Source organism: Astatotilapia calliptera, chromosome 12 (genome assembly GCF_964374335.1).
Source record: "Astatotilapia calliptera chromosome 12, fAstCal68.1, whole genome shotgun sequence".
Taxonomy (NCBI): domain Eukaryota; kingdom Metazoa; phylum Chordata; class Actinopteri; order Cichliformes; family Cichlidae; genus Astatotilapia; species Astatotilapia calliptera.
Window position 1 is genome coordinate 17,141,843 of NC_137433.1, and position 18,991 is coordinate 17,160,833.

The 18,991-nt window shown below is 40.4% G+C and overlaps 2 protein-coding genes across 3 annotated transcripts in view; one reads left to right on the plus strand and one right to left on the minus strand.

The window, feature by feature from the left end:
- On the plus strand, positions 1–17,580 carry lzts1 (leucine zipper, putative tumor suppressor 1). Of its 2 annotated transcripts, none has more exons than XM_026187315.2 (10): positions 1–232; positions 10,053–10,399; positions 10,495–10,623; positions 13,058–13,120; positions 13,560–13,719; positions 13,825–14,216; positions 14,336–14,509; positions 14,633–14,764; positions 15,703–15,897; positions 16,192–17,580. In XM_026187315.2, the coding sequence occupies exons 2-10, from the start codon at positions 10,169–10,171 to the stop codon at positions 16,729–16,731; spliced, it is 2,016 nt and encodes a 671-aa protein (XP_026043100.1). In that variant the 5' UTR covers positions 1–232; positions 10,053–10,168; the 3' UTR covers positions 16,732–17,580. The 2 variants fall into 2 exon arrangements, with proteins under 2 accessions (XP_026043100.1, XP_026043099.1); XM_026187314.2 differs by lacking the exon at positions 1–232 and adding an exon at positions 8,423–8,652.
- hspb11 (heat shock protein, alpha-crystallin-related, b11) overlaps positions 10,461–18,991 on the minus strand; it is an 18,456-nt gene continuing 9,925 nt past the window's right edge. Inside the window, exon 6 of the mRNA XM_026187325.2 lies at positions 10,461–11,621. Coding sequence (XP_026043110.1) covers positions 11,619–11,621 — 3 coding nt within the window. The 3' untranslated portion in view covers positions 10,461–11,618. The remainder of the gene's footprint in view (positions 11,622–18,991) is intronic.

The window sequence follows — 18,991 nt, forward strand, 5'->3', positions numbered from 1 at the left end:
GAAGGAATGTAAGAGAGTATGGGAGACGGGACGGACTGAGTGTTCCAGGTATTGAAGAGGTTTGAGGAAAGGAACCTAAGAGACCTCAAACAACAAAAGCAGACATCACTTTTTTCCCCACACCGGCCCTGCCAGTGTTCGGCTAAGGATGGTTTGCTCATAGATCACAAAGCTTGGGGAGACAGGGCAAAAGCAGAAGTGACTGAGACTGTGGAGGCAAGGAATAATTGAGGTAAGTCACCACTACAGGTACTCAAAGACAGCATGGCTTTCTGACTAGATCTGAAATGATGGCAGAGACTTGTGCGAGGCTCAAAGCCTTGCAGTTCATGCAGGATACAAGCAGATTCCTCCTTATTTAAGTGTGCAATTTGCAAAGTTTAAGTAAGGTGAACTAGGATCACTTTATGATCATACCAAATTACAGCTAGCATTAATAATAATTCCAAAGTTTCTATGCATGGAAGCAGTCCAAGGCTTTTGCTTGTTAAATGCAAACTGAATTTTAAAATGAAATCATCTCTGTGCATGAGGACACACTGGCTATAAATGAAATGTCTGATTTCGACCCAGAAAACTGCCACTCGTGCTCTTTTCATTCAGCTCAGCCATTACTGGGCAAACCATTGTTTAAAAAAAAAAAAGCTTAAAATAATAGGGACCAGCATGAGGTTTGATTTGATATAAGCACAACAACTCCTGGGATATAAATACCCCTGAAGGCTAAGCTGGTAGTTATAGGTGTTTTCAACATGATTTTCAAGTGTATTCCCCACCCAGTGATTACCTAAAGTAACCCCCCACCAACCCACGGTTCCTAAATATTGCTCTGTTTCTTTTATACAATTAATTGTAACACATGAAGGAGAGCTGTTTCGCCAACTCCCAGTTTCTGTCACACTCGCGTACAGTGAGATATGTGTTGAGACCTGCTGAGAACATGAATTCTTGTACATTGTGCAGGTGACAAGGTGAGTGGGTAAGTATAGGGCACTTGTACAGGCATGTTCAGCTTTGTTTGTACCAAATTATTGTGTGGAGAAAAACACAGGGGAGGAATTGTACCAAGCAATGTGAGAGTAAAAAAGAAGTGGGAATAGACAGTTCCCTGTCATTTCACTGACTGAGATGTTTGTTTGTTTGTTTTCTATGTGCACAGCAGAGATCATTTTTTATGTAAATATCTTGAATTGACAGATGATTCTGTTTTGGGTTGTCTTTTGGCTTTTTTCAATAACTAATGCTTTGCTCATTACCGTGTGACAATCATTTGAAGCTGTCATGACCTGCTAGAGGAGATGCTTCTTAAAATAACTGTCCTAGATACCTATATACCAGCATCCACTCGTGAATGAAGGCTCTGCCAAAGAAGCACGGCAATCCAACATTCCAACATCCACAGCAGTCAACTTTTCAGGAATAAAACTGTTTCTGTTTAGAAGTAAACAGCAGATGAATGTCGACTTATGGCTCTTCCCAATTATCCCAAGTCAGACTGCTGAAAAAAAGTTTCCCTGTAACGAACAAAGTAGCAAAACAAGGTCAAGGGCCTTTATTTTGGAGCTGAGCACAGGTATCGCCTGCAGCAAATATCTCCAGCTGCTTTTGGGATGATATAGACCCCCATAAAGTGAGCTCATTGTGTCTTCCTCCTTACTTCCTCTTACTCCCACATTACACCATCCACACACACACGCACAGCCACAGAAGATTAGGAGGATGGGAGGCAGTTATGCTCAAGAATGACAATCTTATCATTGAGTATTCAGCTTTTGGGGGTCATCAGGCTTCAGTGCCAGGAAAGGCCTCATTCTTTTCTACCTACCTATACATGTTGTCCTTTCTTAAACGAAGATATATCATAATAAGTGTGTGTGACTATGTGAGAAATCCAAACGTCTATATACTGAAAGTTCTCATGCCCTATCATTGATACAAAATATAGCCCGATGAGGCGTTATAACACCTTTATAACACCAGTACAAACTAACTGATCTGACACTAGTAAAATGTATTAGCCGGTGTGACTTCTATATTTCTGACCATAACCATGAAGTCTTTTTCCGAATCCTCCGTTAATGTACAAACAGCATCGCAACAAAGCTTTTATGGCAATCGATCAAATTTGAGTTTTATAATAAAAAGGCTGTCATATCACACACGAATGGGACAGGGTGACAAGTAATGGAAAAAGTATATGTGCGAGTAATGGGTGAGCAATAATTCAGAACGTCTAAAAAAACGCTTCCATTTGTTACATTTTCAGTTGCTGTTTTTAGAGAGGAATAAAAGCCAGAGAAGTTAATATTTTATGACAGCTGAGCTGGACTTTGATAAGAGCTATCTAACAGAAGATGCATCCAAGTCTTTAAAACCTTTTTTGGACTGGTTCCATGGCACTGCGCATGTTTGAGGTATTACAACAAAAAGGTGCAGAAACGCATTGTAAGGTAATAACCAATCAAGTATGGGCGGATGCAGCTCAATAAGGAAATATAAAAGGACATTTGAGATATTTAATTTTAGGACTTCTTGAATTCATGAGCATTAGTTTCCATGCTTGTCGCGGCACTAAAGGTTCCCATTTAGACTCCATTAAAAATACATTTTCCCCTACACTCCAACTGCCAAGGTTATGCAAATGCACGCACTACAAGAGCAGTAGTTGGCCAGCCATACAGAGCCAATGAATAGTGCAGACGACCTCCTTATCTATTAAAACCCATGGAGGTTGATGGTTTGGTTGACCTAATGTCTCATTTGGATGCACATAATAGCATCTGAATGCAATCTAATTTCGGGCTGGGGGGTCTCACTAAAAGCTGAGCTCTAGTCAAAGTTGCCTGGTCTCAAAAGGAGACACTGAGATGACATTAATGTGCAAAAATTGTTTACTTTTATTATTCATAATTAAACCTCTTTCTGTATCCTGACCCTTATATCTCAAACAGAGGATACATGGGCTGTATGCTGGGCAATACAGTAGTTGTCAATGGATAATGCAATGTTAGCTGCACAGAATAAATACCCTTCTCTCACGCACACACAGTCCTTCCAAGTCAGTGTCTTTCTCTTTCTGCTTGTGCCTCTCTCTGTGCCTGGTATTCCATCTCCCTACTTCAGGGCAGTAATGAGTGTCTGGTATTCTGCACTTCAGCATTGAAGCCCTATTCATGCTCGATCTCCTTTACAATGCACTAAAAGGATTACCCAATTAGCTGCTATTGGATGTCATCGTGTGTGTGTGTGTGTGTGTGTGTGTGTGTGTGTGTGTGTGTGTGTGTGTGTGTGTGTGTGTGTGTGTGCTTGGTCAGTAGATAGATGTGTTAGCAGTGAAAGTGAAAGATAGATGACCGTCTCTGTTCCACACTTCATTCCCAGTTGATGTTCTGCTGGAGGCCACATTACTCATCCCCACAACTCAGTCTCGTGAGAAAGACACAAGATAGAGAAAGTGCGTGTGTGTGTGTGTGTGTGTGTGTGTGTGTGTGTGAGAGAGAGAGAGAGAGAGAGAGAGAGAGACGAGAGACTGAGGCCTTGACAGCCTTCAGAGAATGACAGAGAAAGAGTATTACTTTTCAATAATTCAACCTATGCACCGATTAGTCTCTGTGAAATACTCAGCTGTCATATGTAAACTGTGTCTTCTTCTCTTCGCACCGTAATTGGTGATTTTAATTTTCACTGTCATGTTGGGATAATAGGAATGTCCATTTCATTGTCTGTGAACCATTATTTACTTAGTGTGAGCCAAAGATTGATTCCAGTTATCTAATGCGTTACATCACACTGTGAGCAGCGCATTCATCATTTTGCATTCAGAGGATCGAACCGTAGGCTATAAAGATTCATTTAGACTGACGTGGCTGGAAGCAATAAAAGTGCAATCCACATTTTACAGGTAAAAAGTTGGGACACACTAATGCCTTTAGCATAATTCATTTATCATTTTACAGCTCCTCATGGGGAAACCTACAGTAAGCTCAGTGACATATACTGACTGTAAAATCACAGTCTGGTTTAATATACACTGATAAGCAGGCATGCATGCTGTGTAACAAATGAGTTTTTGCTAAAATAGTATGCGTTTGCATGCATCTCCATTTTTTTAATCAAAAGTTAAGATTAAAAATTATATGCATACAAATTTGAGCATAATAACTTTACTAGAGATGGCACGATACCACTTTTTAATGTCCGATACCGATTCCAATATCATAAATTTGGATGTCTGCCGATACCGATATGAATCCGATACAGTGTATTTTGTAATCAATAAAACTTCTTTTTATAAATATCTTACTGTATTTTGTATAAGTTCATACTCAAGTTTAAAAAAACAAGACACTGAAGCTATTCTGCTATACCTGTATGCAAAAAATACACTCCACCCAAAACATTTTATAGTTCAGCAACACTGATCAATTTAATAAATTTAAACCAACATCATCCTCCCTATTCTGGTATTTTAAAGAGTACTTAGTGGAAATATTAAGCAACCTAACTAATAGGGTTGCCAACTCCCAGCAAAAATTAGGGAACCACCCCCCTTCCCTTAATCGATGTAATCAACTTTAATTTAATGCAAGTGTAAAACAAATGCACAGAAATCAATTATTTTTCTACAATATTTAAATAGATTCAACATCTTGCTTCAACAGAATTGCAGACTGCACAGATGGTACCTTCCCAAAGGAAAAAGTACTATAGCTTACTAGGGTGTATATTAGACTTATTAGTTGCTATATACAATAATGGATTTCTATACATTTAATCAGGTGACCACTTTTGTTGTAAGATTCAGATAATTATTTATTCAAAGTTTTTAAATGACATAATAAAGAAAAATATTTCTTGGTGCCCCCCTTTTCCTGTTAATGCCCTACCCTGGCAAAACTTTGCTAGACCCGCCCCTGCACAGTTACCAGCCGTCAGCTACATAGAAAAGGATCCTGGTGTTATTTGTCTCATAACTTCCCTTCAACTCATTCATGTCACCTAAAGGGTAAACCTGTTTCTCCATCACCTGTTCAGCTCTGATGATTCAGTAAGGACATCTCCTGGTTTCATCTTCATGTTTCCCTCTCACCACATATCCAAACGGATATCATGACCAGCAAACATCAGCTGATACTAGAAAGTAATATTAAATAAATTTTAACAACAGCTTTTCACCCTTTAACGCGCTGCTGTTATTTATCCGCTGGTCTCCTGTTTCTAGCGCAAAGTGGGCGATAAACAAACAAGAAAGACGAGACTTGTGGCAGAAAAGCCGATCAGCTGATCATTGATCAGTTTCATGTTTGAAGTAATAACAGGAGAGGGAGGGGGAGTGAATGAAAGAAGTAGATGCAACTGAGCAGCAAAGACGGAATAATTCCAGCTTTGTGTTTATTTTTTAATTCTAGCTGAAGTACGGGACAAATCGCTTCCTTTTCACCTCAATATGGAACTCTGATGGTCAGTCCAGCTGTGGCTCAACATATCAGTTGTTAAGCTTAACGTGGAAATACTATGCAAACATTCAAGGATGAACTTACACACTTGCTTTACTTATCTGGGATAGTTTTCGCCGAGATGAAATGCTGCGGTTAGGAAGCATGTAGCGAGGCTCCAAATGCTCCAACAGACCGCCAACAGCCGCTCTATCACGTGACACATACTGCTCCGATGCGCCGAGCTGGGTTACGCCAAGTTTTATGAGTTTTGTGAGGTGATTTTGTGATACTTCAGATCGGACTACATATTTCTCTCCGATATCCGATCCAGTAATTTAGGTCAGTATCGGACCTATACCGATACGTAATATCGGTATCTTTACTGGTAGAGAACAACAACTGCAGATTTTGTACATTATTTAGTAATAATTTATATTCTGTGTAAATTGTTGTATAAATCTTCTGTTGTTCTTGATACTCTGTATGGTGTCCTTACATGTCTCCAAAAAAGTAGTGATGTAACATGAATAGAATAGAAATGCTGTATTTCAAACTGTAGCCTTTGTTCAGATGAGGGGTTTAAGATATTGTTGAGCATTGCATTCTGGGAAGTATTTTTGAATTGATAGTCATACAAATGACCAAATATCAAAATATCTCACCCTTTGACCACTTCATGTTTAATTCAATCATTTAAAAAAAACCACCTATAATTTAGGTAAGATAATACTTGTTTTGTTCAAATGTTCAAGTTAATTAAAGTTAGCTTAACTTACATTAAAAGCCTCAAACAACAAAAACTTAAATGAATTTTAGCCTTACGCAAAGCAAAACAGTAGTTAGAACTAGTAGCTTAAATTTTACTTTAAGTACGCTGGCCTCTGAAATGTAAGGAAAACAAATGAGATTGATGATGTTGAATGCACCAGAGAACAAAGAAGAATAAGCTGCCCAAGAATGACCTAAAAAAACATATAGTGAACCGGAGAGATTAGCCATGCATCTGTTAGAAATTACCATAAAAAGAGTGAGAATTAAAAAGATGCCATCTGGCACAGTGGCAGTGTAGAGGTACAGTGAGAACAGAGGAGAGTTTCATGGTCATTGTGAGACAGGTATAAATCCTGGATGTTTATAACACACTTACTGCTGCCTGCCATTGGCTGGGCTAATGGATTGGCTATGCTCTGTGAGTGTGTGTGTGTGTGTATGTATGTGTGAGTGTGTTTTCGGGTGGAGGAGTGGGGGGTGGGGAATAGGGGTGTGTAGTGTCAGCTGGTCCTGTGCGGGGTAGGGCTTTGTGTCAAGCAGGTCAGCTGGGGTTAGATGACACAGCGCCCACGCTCACACACACACACACATCATCCCCTGCCTGCACACAGAGACATACACAATAAGCGAGTGCACAACACTCTTTTGTGCAGACACTGAAAAACATGCAGGCAGTCAGATATGTGATTAGATATCTGCATGCATCCACACACACTCACTCTCCCCAGTCCCAACACACCAGAGGTCTTAAATCACGCTTTCCCCTCAAAGGCTGTGGAATCAACTGTTTACATTGCTTATTAAATTTTTCGAATGAAGGGGCAATGAAAAGATTTTCAAATTGCTATATTTGCGTCAAACAGACGTGAAATTGATCAGTTCTGAGTACCATGTCAGTAGTAACAAAAGTAAAATGTCAGGATCATTGTTCAGAAAGCAGGCTTCAGGGTCTGAACACGACTAACTGAGGAACAATGGCAGCAAGCTGAAAGCATGAGTGAATAGCCTCGCTGAAAAAAATTATGGCACATCAACAGAAATATTGTATATTATTACATAAAGAGCAAAAAGACTGTGAAAACACTTTATGGTGAAAGGTTTCAGACAGTATGATGCAATATGACTCACTTTTCTGCAATTCTGTCTGCACATCCAGAGCCCATAGTATAGAGCTTTGCTTCTTTGCACAGCACGCTATTAGTTCAATTTTAAACAAGTGATTTTTGTCACATTGATTTTTGTTTCACATTATCAGTATCAGTAAATCTGCTGTGTTCTGTCTAGATGCATGGCAAAGCACTCTGCTTCCTCACATTAACACAAAGTATATGTTTACTTGTGACAAAAATGGGTTGTAAGATTTAAACTTGTTTTGTCAGTTGCAGAGAAAGGCCATATCTTCTCCCCTGTTGTTGTTTTTTGTTATGTGGATCACAGTGCCTAGTATATTTTCCTGTTGCCGGGCTTGATTGTATTTCATCCACAAGGGTTTTTGTCAACAGTCTGGGCTCTGTGGGATGCTGAATGCTTTACTGCCTTAGAGAGAGCTGGACTCCAGCAATGACACTGTGAGAGAGAGTGTGTGCAATTTGTGTTGACACGCAAAGTTGTGTGTGAAAGAGTGGGTCTGTGGGTGTATGCCTGAACAAACAGCATAAAGGCAGAATGGTGGTAAATCGCTCTAAAACCGATGCTCTCCAGCGCTCTTATTTTGAGGACTAGTCATTTATTTAACAGTCAAATATGGTCCTGGGCTGTTTGGAGAGAATACATCAACTGGCACAGAAGAGTCCACACAAAGAAGGCACACTTCAACAGACAAAGAGCCAAAAGACAGAGGGCGAGCGCCTTTTTTTCTCCTTAAGATGAACTGTTGTTTATTCAGGGTGGGTGCAGGGCACCAAGTGGGACGGATGGATGAGGGAGGGACTGATGGAAAAAAAGGAGAGAGAGAAGGATGAATGGGCATAACACAGTTAGTGGATGCACAAACGGGGTGTCTGCGGGTGATTGTGCAGAGTGGAGGGAGGTGCACTGTGAAGGGGGGGAGTGTAAAAGATCTTTTGTGAAGGCTGAGAGTTAATCACTTGAGCGGCACACGCCAGTTCTATGGAGCACATGTTGTACACTGGATCCCCTGAGAGGAGTGGGAGGTCCAACAACACACATACACACACTTGAATTTACATGTCAGTTATGATGCAAAGCCGGTTACAGGCTGAAAAGAAAAGCAGGAAGATCCACCCCCTTCACAAACAGTTAGCAGACCCTGGCCGTGGTGATAGTGTTTGCATTTGCTGCTTGTTCGTTCATACACACACACACATGCACACACCCGCGCGCACAGAGACATACACATGTCTGCTTTTTTGTTTTCTTCGGTGACTGGATAGATGACTCTGCAGCGGCCTTGCTAGAGATGGATGTTTAGTTTGACCTGGCAGTAAGTAAAATCTATTGTTCATTACATCAGTCCCATGTCAGCGGTAGATGCTAATATCTGAGAGTGATGGTGAAGGCTAGAGTTTAGATTTAGCAGCAGTCATTCAGGGACAATAAAACAGCAGCAGACACAGGCATGTCAGAGACTCTTTACTACAGTGGTGCACAGGACTGCCTCGCTTTAGACTCTTGCGAGTACGAATTTACCATCATTAGCCATTATTCAACATTTTCAGTACATGTTTAGTTTGTAGAATATACTTAGAATTTTATCCTGAACAAAACTGAGAATCAAAACTGAAGCAGTGCTGAAGATGTCTCTTATTATTAGTGGTCTTTGTGTATTTCTGGGTGTGCTTTCCTTTCTTGTATTCATCTATACTGATCAAAAAATATTTCTTTTCTGCTAAAAGCCCAATATACTTTTATTCTTCTGTATGAATGCCACTCTATGTCAGTTGGTGTCTTGTTGATTTTAAAAACATTTTTTTAAATGTCTTAATTCCCTTACTTTTGTTTTAGGGTTGAATAAAAAGTCCCAGCCTTGATCAGCACTCCCTATGAGGCATCTCAGAAACAGTACAATGAGAGTTAGTTTCCTTACAAACACTGGAGGGCAACCATAAATTATGAATTAAACTCAAGCCAAATGCAATAGCTTAGATATATATAACTTATAGGAGGTCGTTAGTCACAGGCTTTGTTGCTGTGGCCATTATTAAATGCTTAAAAGCTCAGGACCATGTGGTTCTAGGAGCCCTTTATCTGCTGCCGAGGGGACTTTTCCCTTGTGGGTTAGAGAGCATGATAGCAACATCTGGGGTCTGGTTATCTTTGAAAGAAGGCGAGGAAAATGAGGACAACTGCACAGTCACACTCATTACGTGTGACTGTGCAAATAAATGTCCTTGTAGACTGTAATTAAAAATATTAACTACATAAATTCACACAGGTTCTGTGCACTTAATCTTTATTTCATAATTTCTGCCGGTCTATCTGTAATATGTTCCAAAACAATAGCAAATAGAAAATGATATTCAGATGGCAGCCCCAGCCAATTGTTGAGAAGGCAGTAAGTAGTCTAATTGCCAGTTTGTTTAGAGGAAGGGCACCCAAAGGGTTATTTGTCAAATTTAACAGCTGAGTCATAAATCTAAACATACACAGCCAGGCAGAGTGCCAAGATAGACACTTTTTTTCACTTTGTTTGCTTTGCAAATTTAAACACCTGCTTCAACACTGCACAATAGACTGAACAACAATTAAACAACAGTGATACGCATCAAAAGTAAACTATGAGTTGAGTAAACTAAAATAAGGCTGCATCCTTTCCATGGAACAAAAATCTTCTGTTTAATGATACTGTGCATCCTTTATGTTTATCCTTTTCTTGTTTCACAGATGAAGCCACTGACAGAACCTCCGTGGGGTCACGAGATGTACCTTTCCCTTACTTCAGTGTAACCTCACCATTTAGACTTTAGCTGCATCTCGCCCGTGCGCTTGCCTACAGGACCATGGGTAGCGTCAGCAGTGTCCTCAATGACAACAGCCTCGGCAGCAAACACTGCAAGGCATCTCAGCACAGGTTAAAGGAGGGAACAAGCAGCCACAGAAAGAGTGGAGGTTGCAACCTTGACGGGTTACTGAAGTGCGGCTTCACTCAGGGCTCCTCATCCTCCACTCATCCCTCCAAAGGCCTCTCCCACTCAAGGTCTGGAAGAAGCGAAGATTTTTTTTATATTAAGGTGAGATGACGTGTTTTTTGATGGCATGTGAGAATGAAAAAATTACAACATGCAACGGTGCTTTGGGGTAACAGATTTATTTTGTTTCACACAAGGTAAGCAATAAACCAAGGTCAACGCACCACAGAGAGAGATCAGCGGAGGGACAGGTAAACAGAAATGGGAAATCTGATGGGCAGATGCAACCAAAACTGCTGCTCATGTCTGGAAATGTGACTGAGAAGGTGAGCCTGGTGTTGTTGTTGTTTTCTTCCTCCATGCTTAATCGTGTTATTCTTAGAATATAAGACAAGATTTAAAAGGTTAAGCACAAAAAAATTAACCGATTTATTCCAGCTGTTTCTCATTACAGCTGTTGCTAGGCAATCAGACGCCTACAAGTTAGTGCTCAAGGCTACAAAAACAACAAAAAAACTGTAAATAAAGTAGCAGGTATAGCCCATGTTTATGAAAGGTGGGGCTAATTTAGGGAAAGATGTCCCTTGGGCTTGCATTTTTCATATGGCCAGCAGGTGGCAAAAAGAACCTGATGTAGAATTTAGCTTACGGTAATTTATTACCTCTGTTAACCTTTTTCTAATAGATGTATGGTTTCCTTGACTAGCTTCATGTTATAGGTCTTGCATTGTTTATTATAAAGAATAAAGCAGAGCTTGGCTACTGTAATGATTGATTTTCAGTCAGATTCGACCATCTTTCCTCTTCGGCTCCATCCTCTAATCCAAGGTGATCAATATATCCAAGACGATGGTGCCCACAGGCTTCACAGCCACTGCCCACAATCCACTTAATTGAAATTACAGCAGCTATCTCATTCTTTTATACAGTTTATACATCAGACACAGTCAGGCTGGCAGCTCCCTCCAGCATGACGCTAACTGGTTGCTAGCTGAGTTCTTTTTCACAGTCAGGTGAAAAAGAAAGTTTTCACAGGACTCTATGCAGTCCATGGAAAAACGGGGTAAACTGCGACTCAGTAGCTTGTAAAAAGACCTTTAACAGCAACAACTTGAAGTAATCATTTTCCACTTGTTGTGGAGGATTTCTGGTCCACTCTGCTTTTCAACATTGCTTCAGCTCATTCGTTTATGCACAGTTCTCTTAAGGTCCCGTCACAGCATTTCAATTAGGTTGAGGTCTGGACTTCTTTTCTTTTTCAGCCATTCTGTTGAAAAGTTGCTGTCGTGCTTGGGGTCATTTTCCTGTTGCATGCCCTCAATTACTGAAGAAAAAGAACAAAAGAAAGAAGCCCTAATAATGAGCCCTCCACCACTGTGTTTAACAGATCTTATGAGGTGTTTGGGCTGAAATGTTGTGTTCTGTTTTCAACAAACATAATGCTGTGCATTATGGCCAAACATTTTGACCTGGAGGTGGAAGATCCTCTCCTGTTCCTCCTCCTCCGCCCTGTTACGACCAACAGTTGTCCTGAATGTTTTGCACTTGTAAATAATCTTTCTCACTGTATAATGACAGACTTCAGATTGTGGCCTTATATCCATAGACCATATAACCATAAAGATGGGCAACAAAAATAGTTTTACTGAGATCATTGCTGATACTTGCTGTTCTGGAGCATTTACACTAAAAATTCTGCTTTTATAGAGGCACCCACACTTGAGCTGATGGTAAATTAACAGAGTATATTTCATTAGCATCACCTGACTGCTAATTACTCTCATAATTCCTACAGAAGCAGTAAGGGTTTACGTAGACTGCATAGAGTAATGTGAAAAACTTAATTTTATACATGACTGTATATGTCATAGGCTCCTGTGTGGAAGATGTATGGAGCCATTGTGATGTCAGTCTATGGTTTATCAAGTCCAAGCAGGCAACGTCACAAGCAAAGACTGGATTTGACTTTTGCCCAGTCTGCTTTTGTTTCTCAAAAAGAGACCCCCTTGCTGTTGGCCATCATAAAAAAGAATTAAACTCTAACACAGTTTCATATGTCTTTAGTTTCCAATCCTAGATGCTGCTGCGTTCATCTTTGACAACCCACAACATCAAGCAAATAAGTTTAAAGTAATACATTTAGATATTAATTGAGATCATGATGTACTGTATTTTCATGCCCTTATAAAAAATGTAGCTTCACTGTGCTTTCCTTAACTGGAACAGTTGCTATGGTTATCCTGACAACCATTAAGAAGTCATGCTGAGTAGCTGAAATAGACTTTAACAACCTCACAGCGAAGTGGAGGATAAAACATGCACAGCAGGTAGTTTAATAAGTAGCAGCTATTCCTCATAACCTGTGTAGGACCTTCCCAGCTTATTAATCACTCCCTCCCAGATTAATGACCTAAGGGTGCCTTGATCTTTTCAGAAAAGTCTTCTCTGTGCCAAGAATACCAAAGCAAACAGCATCGTCTTCTATAGGTTTTTAGGCCTCATGAACGGGGCTTGGCTACCTTGAGGAGGAGGAAGGGTGGGATTTAAGTAGACAGCACAGACTAAGGAAAAATAAAAAATAAAGCGAGGGATCAAGGGCCAAAGAGAATTTGAGAGATAGAAAGAAAAAAACATAAGGAAAGGCATCCCAGCCATGAAGTCAGTGTGAAAGAATGCTGAGTTCACAAGCTTTACCTCTTACACTTCAGCAATAGCTCATATTATTAATATCACTGAAAAGGGCTATTCATCTTCCCTCAGACAGCACATGGAGGAGAGATATGGGATGCAGAAGGAAGGAAAAGAGGACAGAAAGAAGCGAAGGTATGGCACTGCTTGTGACATTCTTGGACAGCCCAGATGGGGCATGTGGAGTATAAGTTCATCTTTGAAATGAGTTTTCCCTTTTTTGACAGTCTGGTGAATTTTACTTGCAACTACTGCTGTGTGTCTTTTAATACCGGCAGTTTGTAGAGAAGCAATTCTGCACGCTTCAGTGGTTCTATTTCTAATATGAAAAGACAGACACAAAAAAAATCTATCCCTTTCATTTGTACGGACTTCCAGCATGTGACAATATTTATCTATGTAAAGCCAGTCATTATGATTTTTAAGTTTAAGAATGTGACTCATCCTCTGCCCTTTATACTTCAGTGAAAAAGGACTTGCTTTTGGCTGTGATGTTAACTAAGAGGAACCCAGTGAATATAAATACAAAAGTAGGGAAGAAGAGCCCTGACTGTGTGCCATTTCACTCTTCTAGACTTCTGCTGAGAAGTCATCGGTCCGTTCCACTGCCTTCAAGTGCGTAAATCCCACAAGGACTTCATCCACAGAGACAGGCCACAACAGCCTGGACCACATCCTTTGTCCTCTGAAGAAAGCAAGCAATCCAAATATTAGAGACAAGCGGGACACTTCAGGTTTTCGTCTATATTTCACGCATGGATTGATGCTTTAAAATACATTTTGCTTGGGTTGAATGAAAAATTAAACGAACGTACCCGATGTTATCTCTTTCCCCTCAGGCACTCTGTCCGACTCTGGACGCAACTCCATGTCTAGCCTTCCCACCCACAGCACCAGCGGCAGCCTAAGTGCTTCCACAGGCCCTGTCAGTCACAGCGATGGCAGCTCCGCTCCTGCAAATAGCCTCAGCGAGGGAGTACAACCCAATTTCTCTCCATGGGTCAACGGGAATAGCGCTAACCTTGACTGTAGTTACGGTGCTGATTTAAACAGCAGTGGGTTGGTATCTAAGGCTAATGAGGACGCCGGCTCCCCACTCTCTGCAGATGAGCCAAGCGCTCTCTCTGAGACTGCAGGTGGGATTCGGTCTCCCATAACTACAGATGAGTCACTGATTGAACGCTTGGAACAAAAGCTGCTGGAGAGAGAAAGTGAACTACAGGAGCTGCAGGTACAGAACTGTCACGTGAACAAAAAGTAGAGGTTAATAAAAAATAAAAACCAGCATGTGCTCTTAATCACGATGAAAATGAACACTCCTTAGTAATTAGGCCTTTCACTTTGCAACAGGTGAGTTTTGAGGAGAAGGAAACAGACACCTGCCAGCTGTTTGAGGAAAGACAAAGGTACTGTGCTGAAGAGATGGAAGGGCTGAAGCAGCGATGCTCCACAAAGCTACGCCAAGCGTCCCAAATGGCTGCAAAAACACAGCAAGCACTCCAGCTGCAAGTCAGCCAGCTCCAGGTCAGCCCTCGTCTGCCTTTATTTAAAACCACGTATTCCTGGGTCATCTTTATCCTACCAACCATATTTCATGTAACACTTGACCACTTGAATAATTGAAAGGAAAAATAAATTCTCATGCAGGCAGAGAAGGAAAGGCTTCAGGAAGACTTCTCTAAGCTAACTCGGGAGAAGGAGCTTATTGAGCTCAGACTAAAGGCTTATGAGGCAGAGAGCACACAGCTAGCTCCGACCCTCGAGGAAACTCAGTGGGAGGTAAGTCATGGGTTATATATGTGATATACTGTAAGTTAGACATGAAAGCTTGTAGCATGAAAAACAGTGTAATACAATATAGAGCTGAAGTGGGATACCAGCTATCCTTCCATCACCAGAGAAAACATTTGAATATCTTCTATGTTTTATGCTTTTTCATTATCACTTATAAGAATTGACTTGAATTGAACTGAAAGCCACTTGCACTGCATTCAGTGTAGTGCATATTGATACGTTTATATTGTGAGTAGCTGCAAACTTAACTCCTAAGAATTTGGGAGAAATGCTGATTGATTTTCTATATATATGATCTATATATACAATCAAAGAGGCTGCCAAGGGAATTATCACCAACTCTGCAGCTCCCTTCAACTCCAACTCCAAGAAGCTTTTCAGCACCTTTCACCTCATTGTTTGGTTGCTGCACTAATCTGATTTAGTCTCGCCAGACCCCTCACTAACATTTATCAGCAGCAAGAATCTGCTCTGATAAACTAAGCTTAGAGAACACAGCTCTTGAACACAAGCCTTTAACAATTTAAGGTGAAGGAAAAAAATAGCTACAAGGAGTCCAGAATTTTATTAGCTTATTTATTAACTATCTATTTTACAGTTAATCTTTGGCACGTGAAAGTGTTGCTTTTCATGCGTACAATCATTCCTGGCAGAGAAATGTATTAATGTTTTTTTTCACGGTTTCTGTGCTAATTTTATAGATTTTTATAAGACTAATTGTAAAACAAAATTTACAGTTGAATCCGTAATGCTGTGGGTATATGCTATCTTGAGGCAAATACACCCACAAAAAGACACATTAAGGGGCAATTCAATATTAAAACAGCATGAGGCTAAGCAGTTGTTTACGTTTCCCTAACTGCCTACTTTACAGAGGATAATTCACAGTTTCATCTTCATAATTGTCTTTTGTCTGAATGTAGGTGTGCCAAAAGACAGGAGAGATCTCACTGTTGAAGCAGCAGCTAAGAGAGTGTCAAGCGGATGTCAGCCACAAGCTGAATGAGATAGTCGGCCTCAGGGCATTGCTGAAGGAAAAAACAGCAAAAATGGAGATTCTGGAGAAACAGAACAAAAACCACGAGGACAGTCTTCACTCCCGCACCATAGACATTGAGGTTAGTCTGCTGATTGCAGTTTACACCACTGCAGAGATGAGACACGGACATGTGCATAAAATGCTCACACAATGCTCATATGACAATAGCTTGGAAGGATCCCTGCAATCATGTGCTATATTTGACTGCTGCATGTTGAGTAAAGTGTTTTCAATTTCCATGTTTTAGCACACTTAATTACAGTCCTAAAAAGTGAGCTTATTTGGCACTTTGTATAATTAGAGCCTGTTACATCCCTCACAACAGTCTTATAATTGCTGCCTAGGTTCTGACCATTTTCCGTTTTTAATTCAGGTGTGCCAAAATGAACTCCAGCGCAAAAAGAATGAGGCAGATCTTCTGAGGGAGAAAGTGGGCAAACTGGAGAAAGACATTCAAGGAATGAAACAGGATCTAGTCACTGCCAAAGAGCAAAGGCTGCAGCACAGTTTGCAAGTCAGAACCCATTCCCCGTCTCAGACAGAAAGCCAAGGTTCAGAATCCACAGACCAGGGGCGAGAGGGAGAGAACAATGAGCACACCTCCACAGAATCCCTCCAAAGAGAGGTGGACAGACTTAAGCAGCAGCTACGGGAGGAGAAGATTGCTCAAAAGAGGCTAGCCAGCAGCTTTGAACAGGAGAGGCAGACGTGGAACAAGGAGAAAGACAGAGTTATAAGGTATCAGAAACAGCTCCAGATCAACTACCTGCAGATGCACAGGAAGAACCACGACCTGGAAAGGATCCTGAAGGAGCTGACAGCAGAACTGGAGAGCCGGACAGAGCTAAGCATGGATGTCGCCTACAGCTCAGGGTTACAAACTTATGACGATGTTATTGCCACAGAGATTTGAAAACTGACTGCTTTTTTCAGCCGTAGAAAATTATCTGTCTCTGTGTCTCAGGCAACGTCCCAACTGGAGTTCATTCACTGCTAATTAGTGTGCTTAAAGAGTTATTTGACGGAATAGCTTTTGGTGATGACAGTGTTATCACTTGTTTAAAAGTAAATACTAAATTATTTAATATTCAGGGGGGGGATTGTTTGTTTTTCTGTCTAACAGGATCACTTAATGTTCAGCTGACTTATTTCCTTCATGATTAATGTCTGATGGCAATGCACAATAAGCATGGTAGCTGCTTAACATCTGTCTCTCCCAGCATGACCAAATGACAAAGATATCATCTACTGTGAGTCTGGGCTTCTTCCTTTTAATTTGCTTAATTAATCCATCTCACTGTTATGCTCCCACATGTTGTATTCGTAATGGGATTGAGCATGGAATGTAGTTTAAGCATTTTTTATTAGTCATTTCAAAAACTATACACAATTATAAATCGTGGCTATTTTCTAGAGACACCGGTGTAACAAAAGAAATCCACAAAATACATAATGAAGTCATGTTAAGCTGCCATGCATTGTGAGTCTTCTGCAGTATAATGAGAGGTCTATATACAAACAGACAACAGTGGCACTAATACATCTAGCTCTTTAAAGTTCACTTGCGCGATTAGCAAATTTACACTGATAAACATTACTGAAAAGAAGTCAGAGTCCTGTTATCATGTATACATTAGTCCACTGAACACATATGTATTTTTAAATGTAATTGTTCAAATTTGTTTACTACAACCAATTCTACAAACACAAGCAGGGATTTAAAATGTTCACTGTGCATCTCTCTGATAAAAGAAGGACTGTGTATGTGTGTCTGTTCTTCATTATTTTCAGCCGCTGCTTATCTGGTCTTCTCATTTGCTGAGGGTATTTTTGTGGGCCAAAGGAAGCAGTGATGAGGGCTCCTGCTCCTTTAGTTAAAAGCTGCTTTTTGTTAGGCCTTGGGAGTTTCCTGTTAGGAAACAGGTAAGAGACCTACAACATTACCTCATATGTGGCAGCCACATGCACGGCAAATTACTACACCTTAAAGATCCAATGGATGATCTCCAGTGGCATCTCAGCCCGCACCCCACCCATATTTTTCCAGAACTTAATGAAGTACAATATAGACCTCTAACAGACACCAAGTGTAAACGTTGGCATCTATTTTGTGCTCTGTGAGAAGGAGACAGATTGAAGGGAGCTGGATAATCTACAATAAAAGCAAATATTTTAGAAGTTTAAAAAAGGGCGATTTTCCAGTAATGTTTATCTAAACCGTTCATCTAACTTTGCAAAAAAGTAAGCTGGCGATGCTCCCACTGGAGGCAAACAATCCTTCCTAGCTACAGTCCCAGCCATTTGGCTCTAATATTCTGGAGCTATTCCACTTCCCACAAGGGCAAAGTAGTTTGTGAAGCAAAAGTTTAACTATTCCACCAAGCTCAACACTAACATAGACAGACAGTGAGGCAGAATATATGATTCTACCTGCAGGTCAGGAAAGATTTGGAGGCAGACAGACTAAGTGGAATCTAAGCTGGGTGGCTGTAACCAGTAGGCACTCAATACAAAGTACTTACTTACTTACTCTAAGCCTAGGCACAGAAACTGGTGAAACAAGGAAAGTAACAAAAGGATGGTGGACATTGCAGCTATGATAATGGTTTTAAGAAGATGCTTGAAACCCCATTTTCAAAAATAAATCAATCAGCCAAAGAGCAACTTGCATATCATGGACAAAAATCTTTACTAACTCATCCTGGGTTAGTATGAACATAGCTGATTAGCAAAGAAAATCAAACATGTTGCAAATGGTTGCCTTTTGTGCATCACAACTTGTAATTTTGACAAAATTCTTGTGCTCTATTTTGAAATCAAGATTATTCAAAATTGACTTTTGCTTCTACAAAGATATTTCAGTGTTTCCAATGCTGTGAAATTGAAATAAAAACAGAACGGCAATATTTTCAACTGAACTAAACTAAAACGTTGGGAGAATCAGGTCTGATCATTGTTCTGAGTTGCCCTTTTTCAAATGTAGCAGACATGAAGACACGCCCTTGGTTTAGGCAAGGGTGACAGCTGGATAGAGCATGCAGGAGAAAAAGCGTACTTCCTTTGACTTTAACAGACATATACTACCTGCCTGATTCTCACGTAGAAGCATTAGGACCTTGCAGGTAAAAGACTGTTTAATCTTCAGTCTGACTGTGTTTTCTCGTGCTTTTTTG

Coding starts and splice junctions, on each gene's coding strand:
- lzts1 (XM_026187315.2), top strand. CDS start 10,169: ATGGGTAGCGTCAGCAGTGTCCTCAATGACAACAGCCTCGGCAGCAAA. Junction 10,624..13,057: donor CTGGAAATGTGACTGAGAAG/GTGAGCCTGGTG, acceptor ATCTTCCCTCAG/ACAGCACATGGAGGAGAGAT. Junction 13,720..13,824: donor AGACAAGCGGGACACTTCAG/GTTTTCGTCTAT, acceptor CTTTCCCCTCAG/GCACTCTGTCCGACTCTGGA.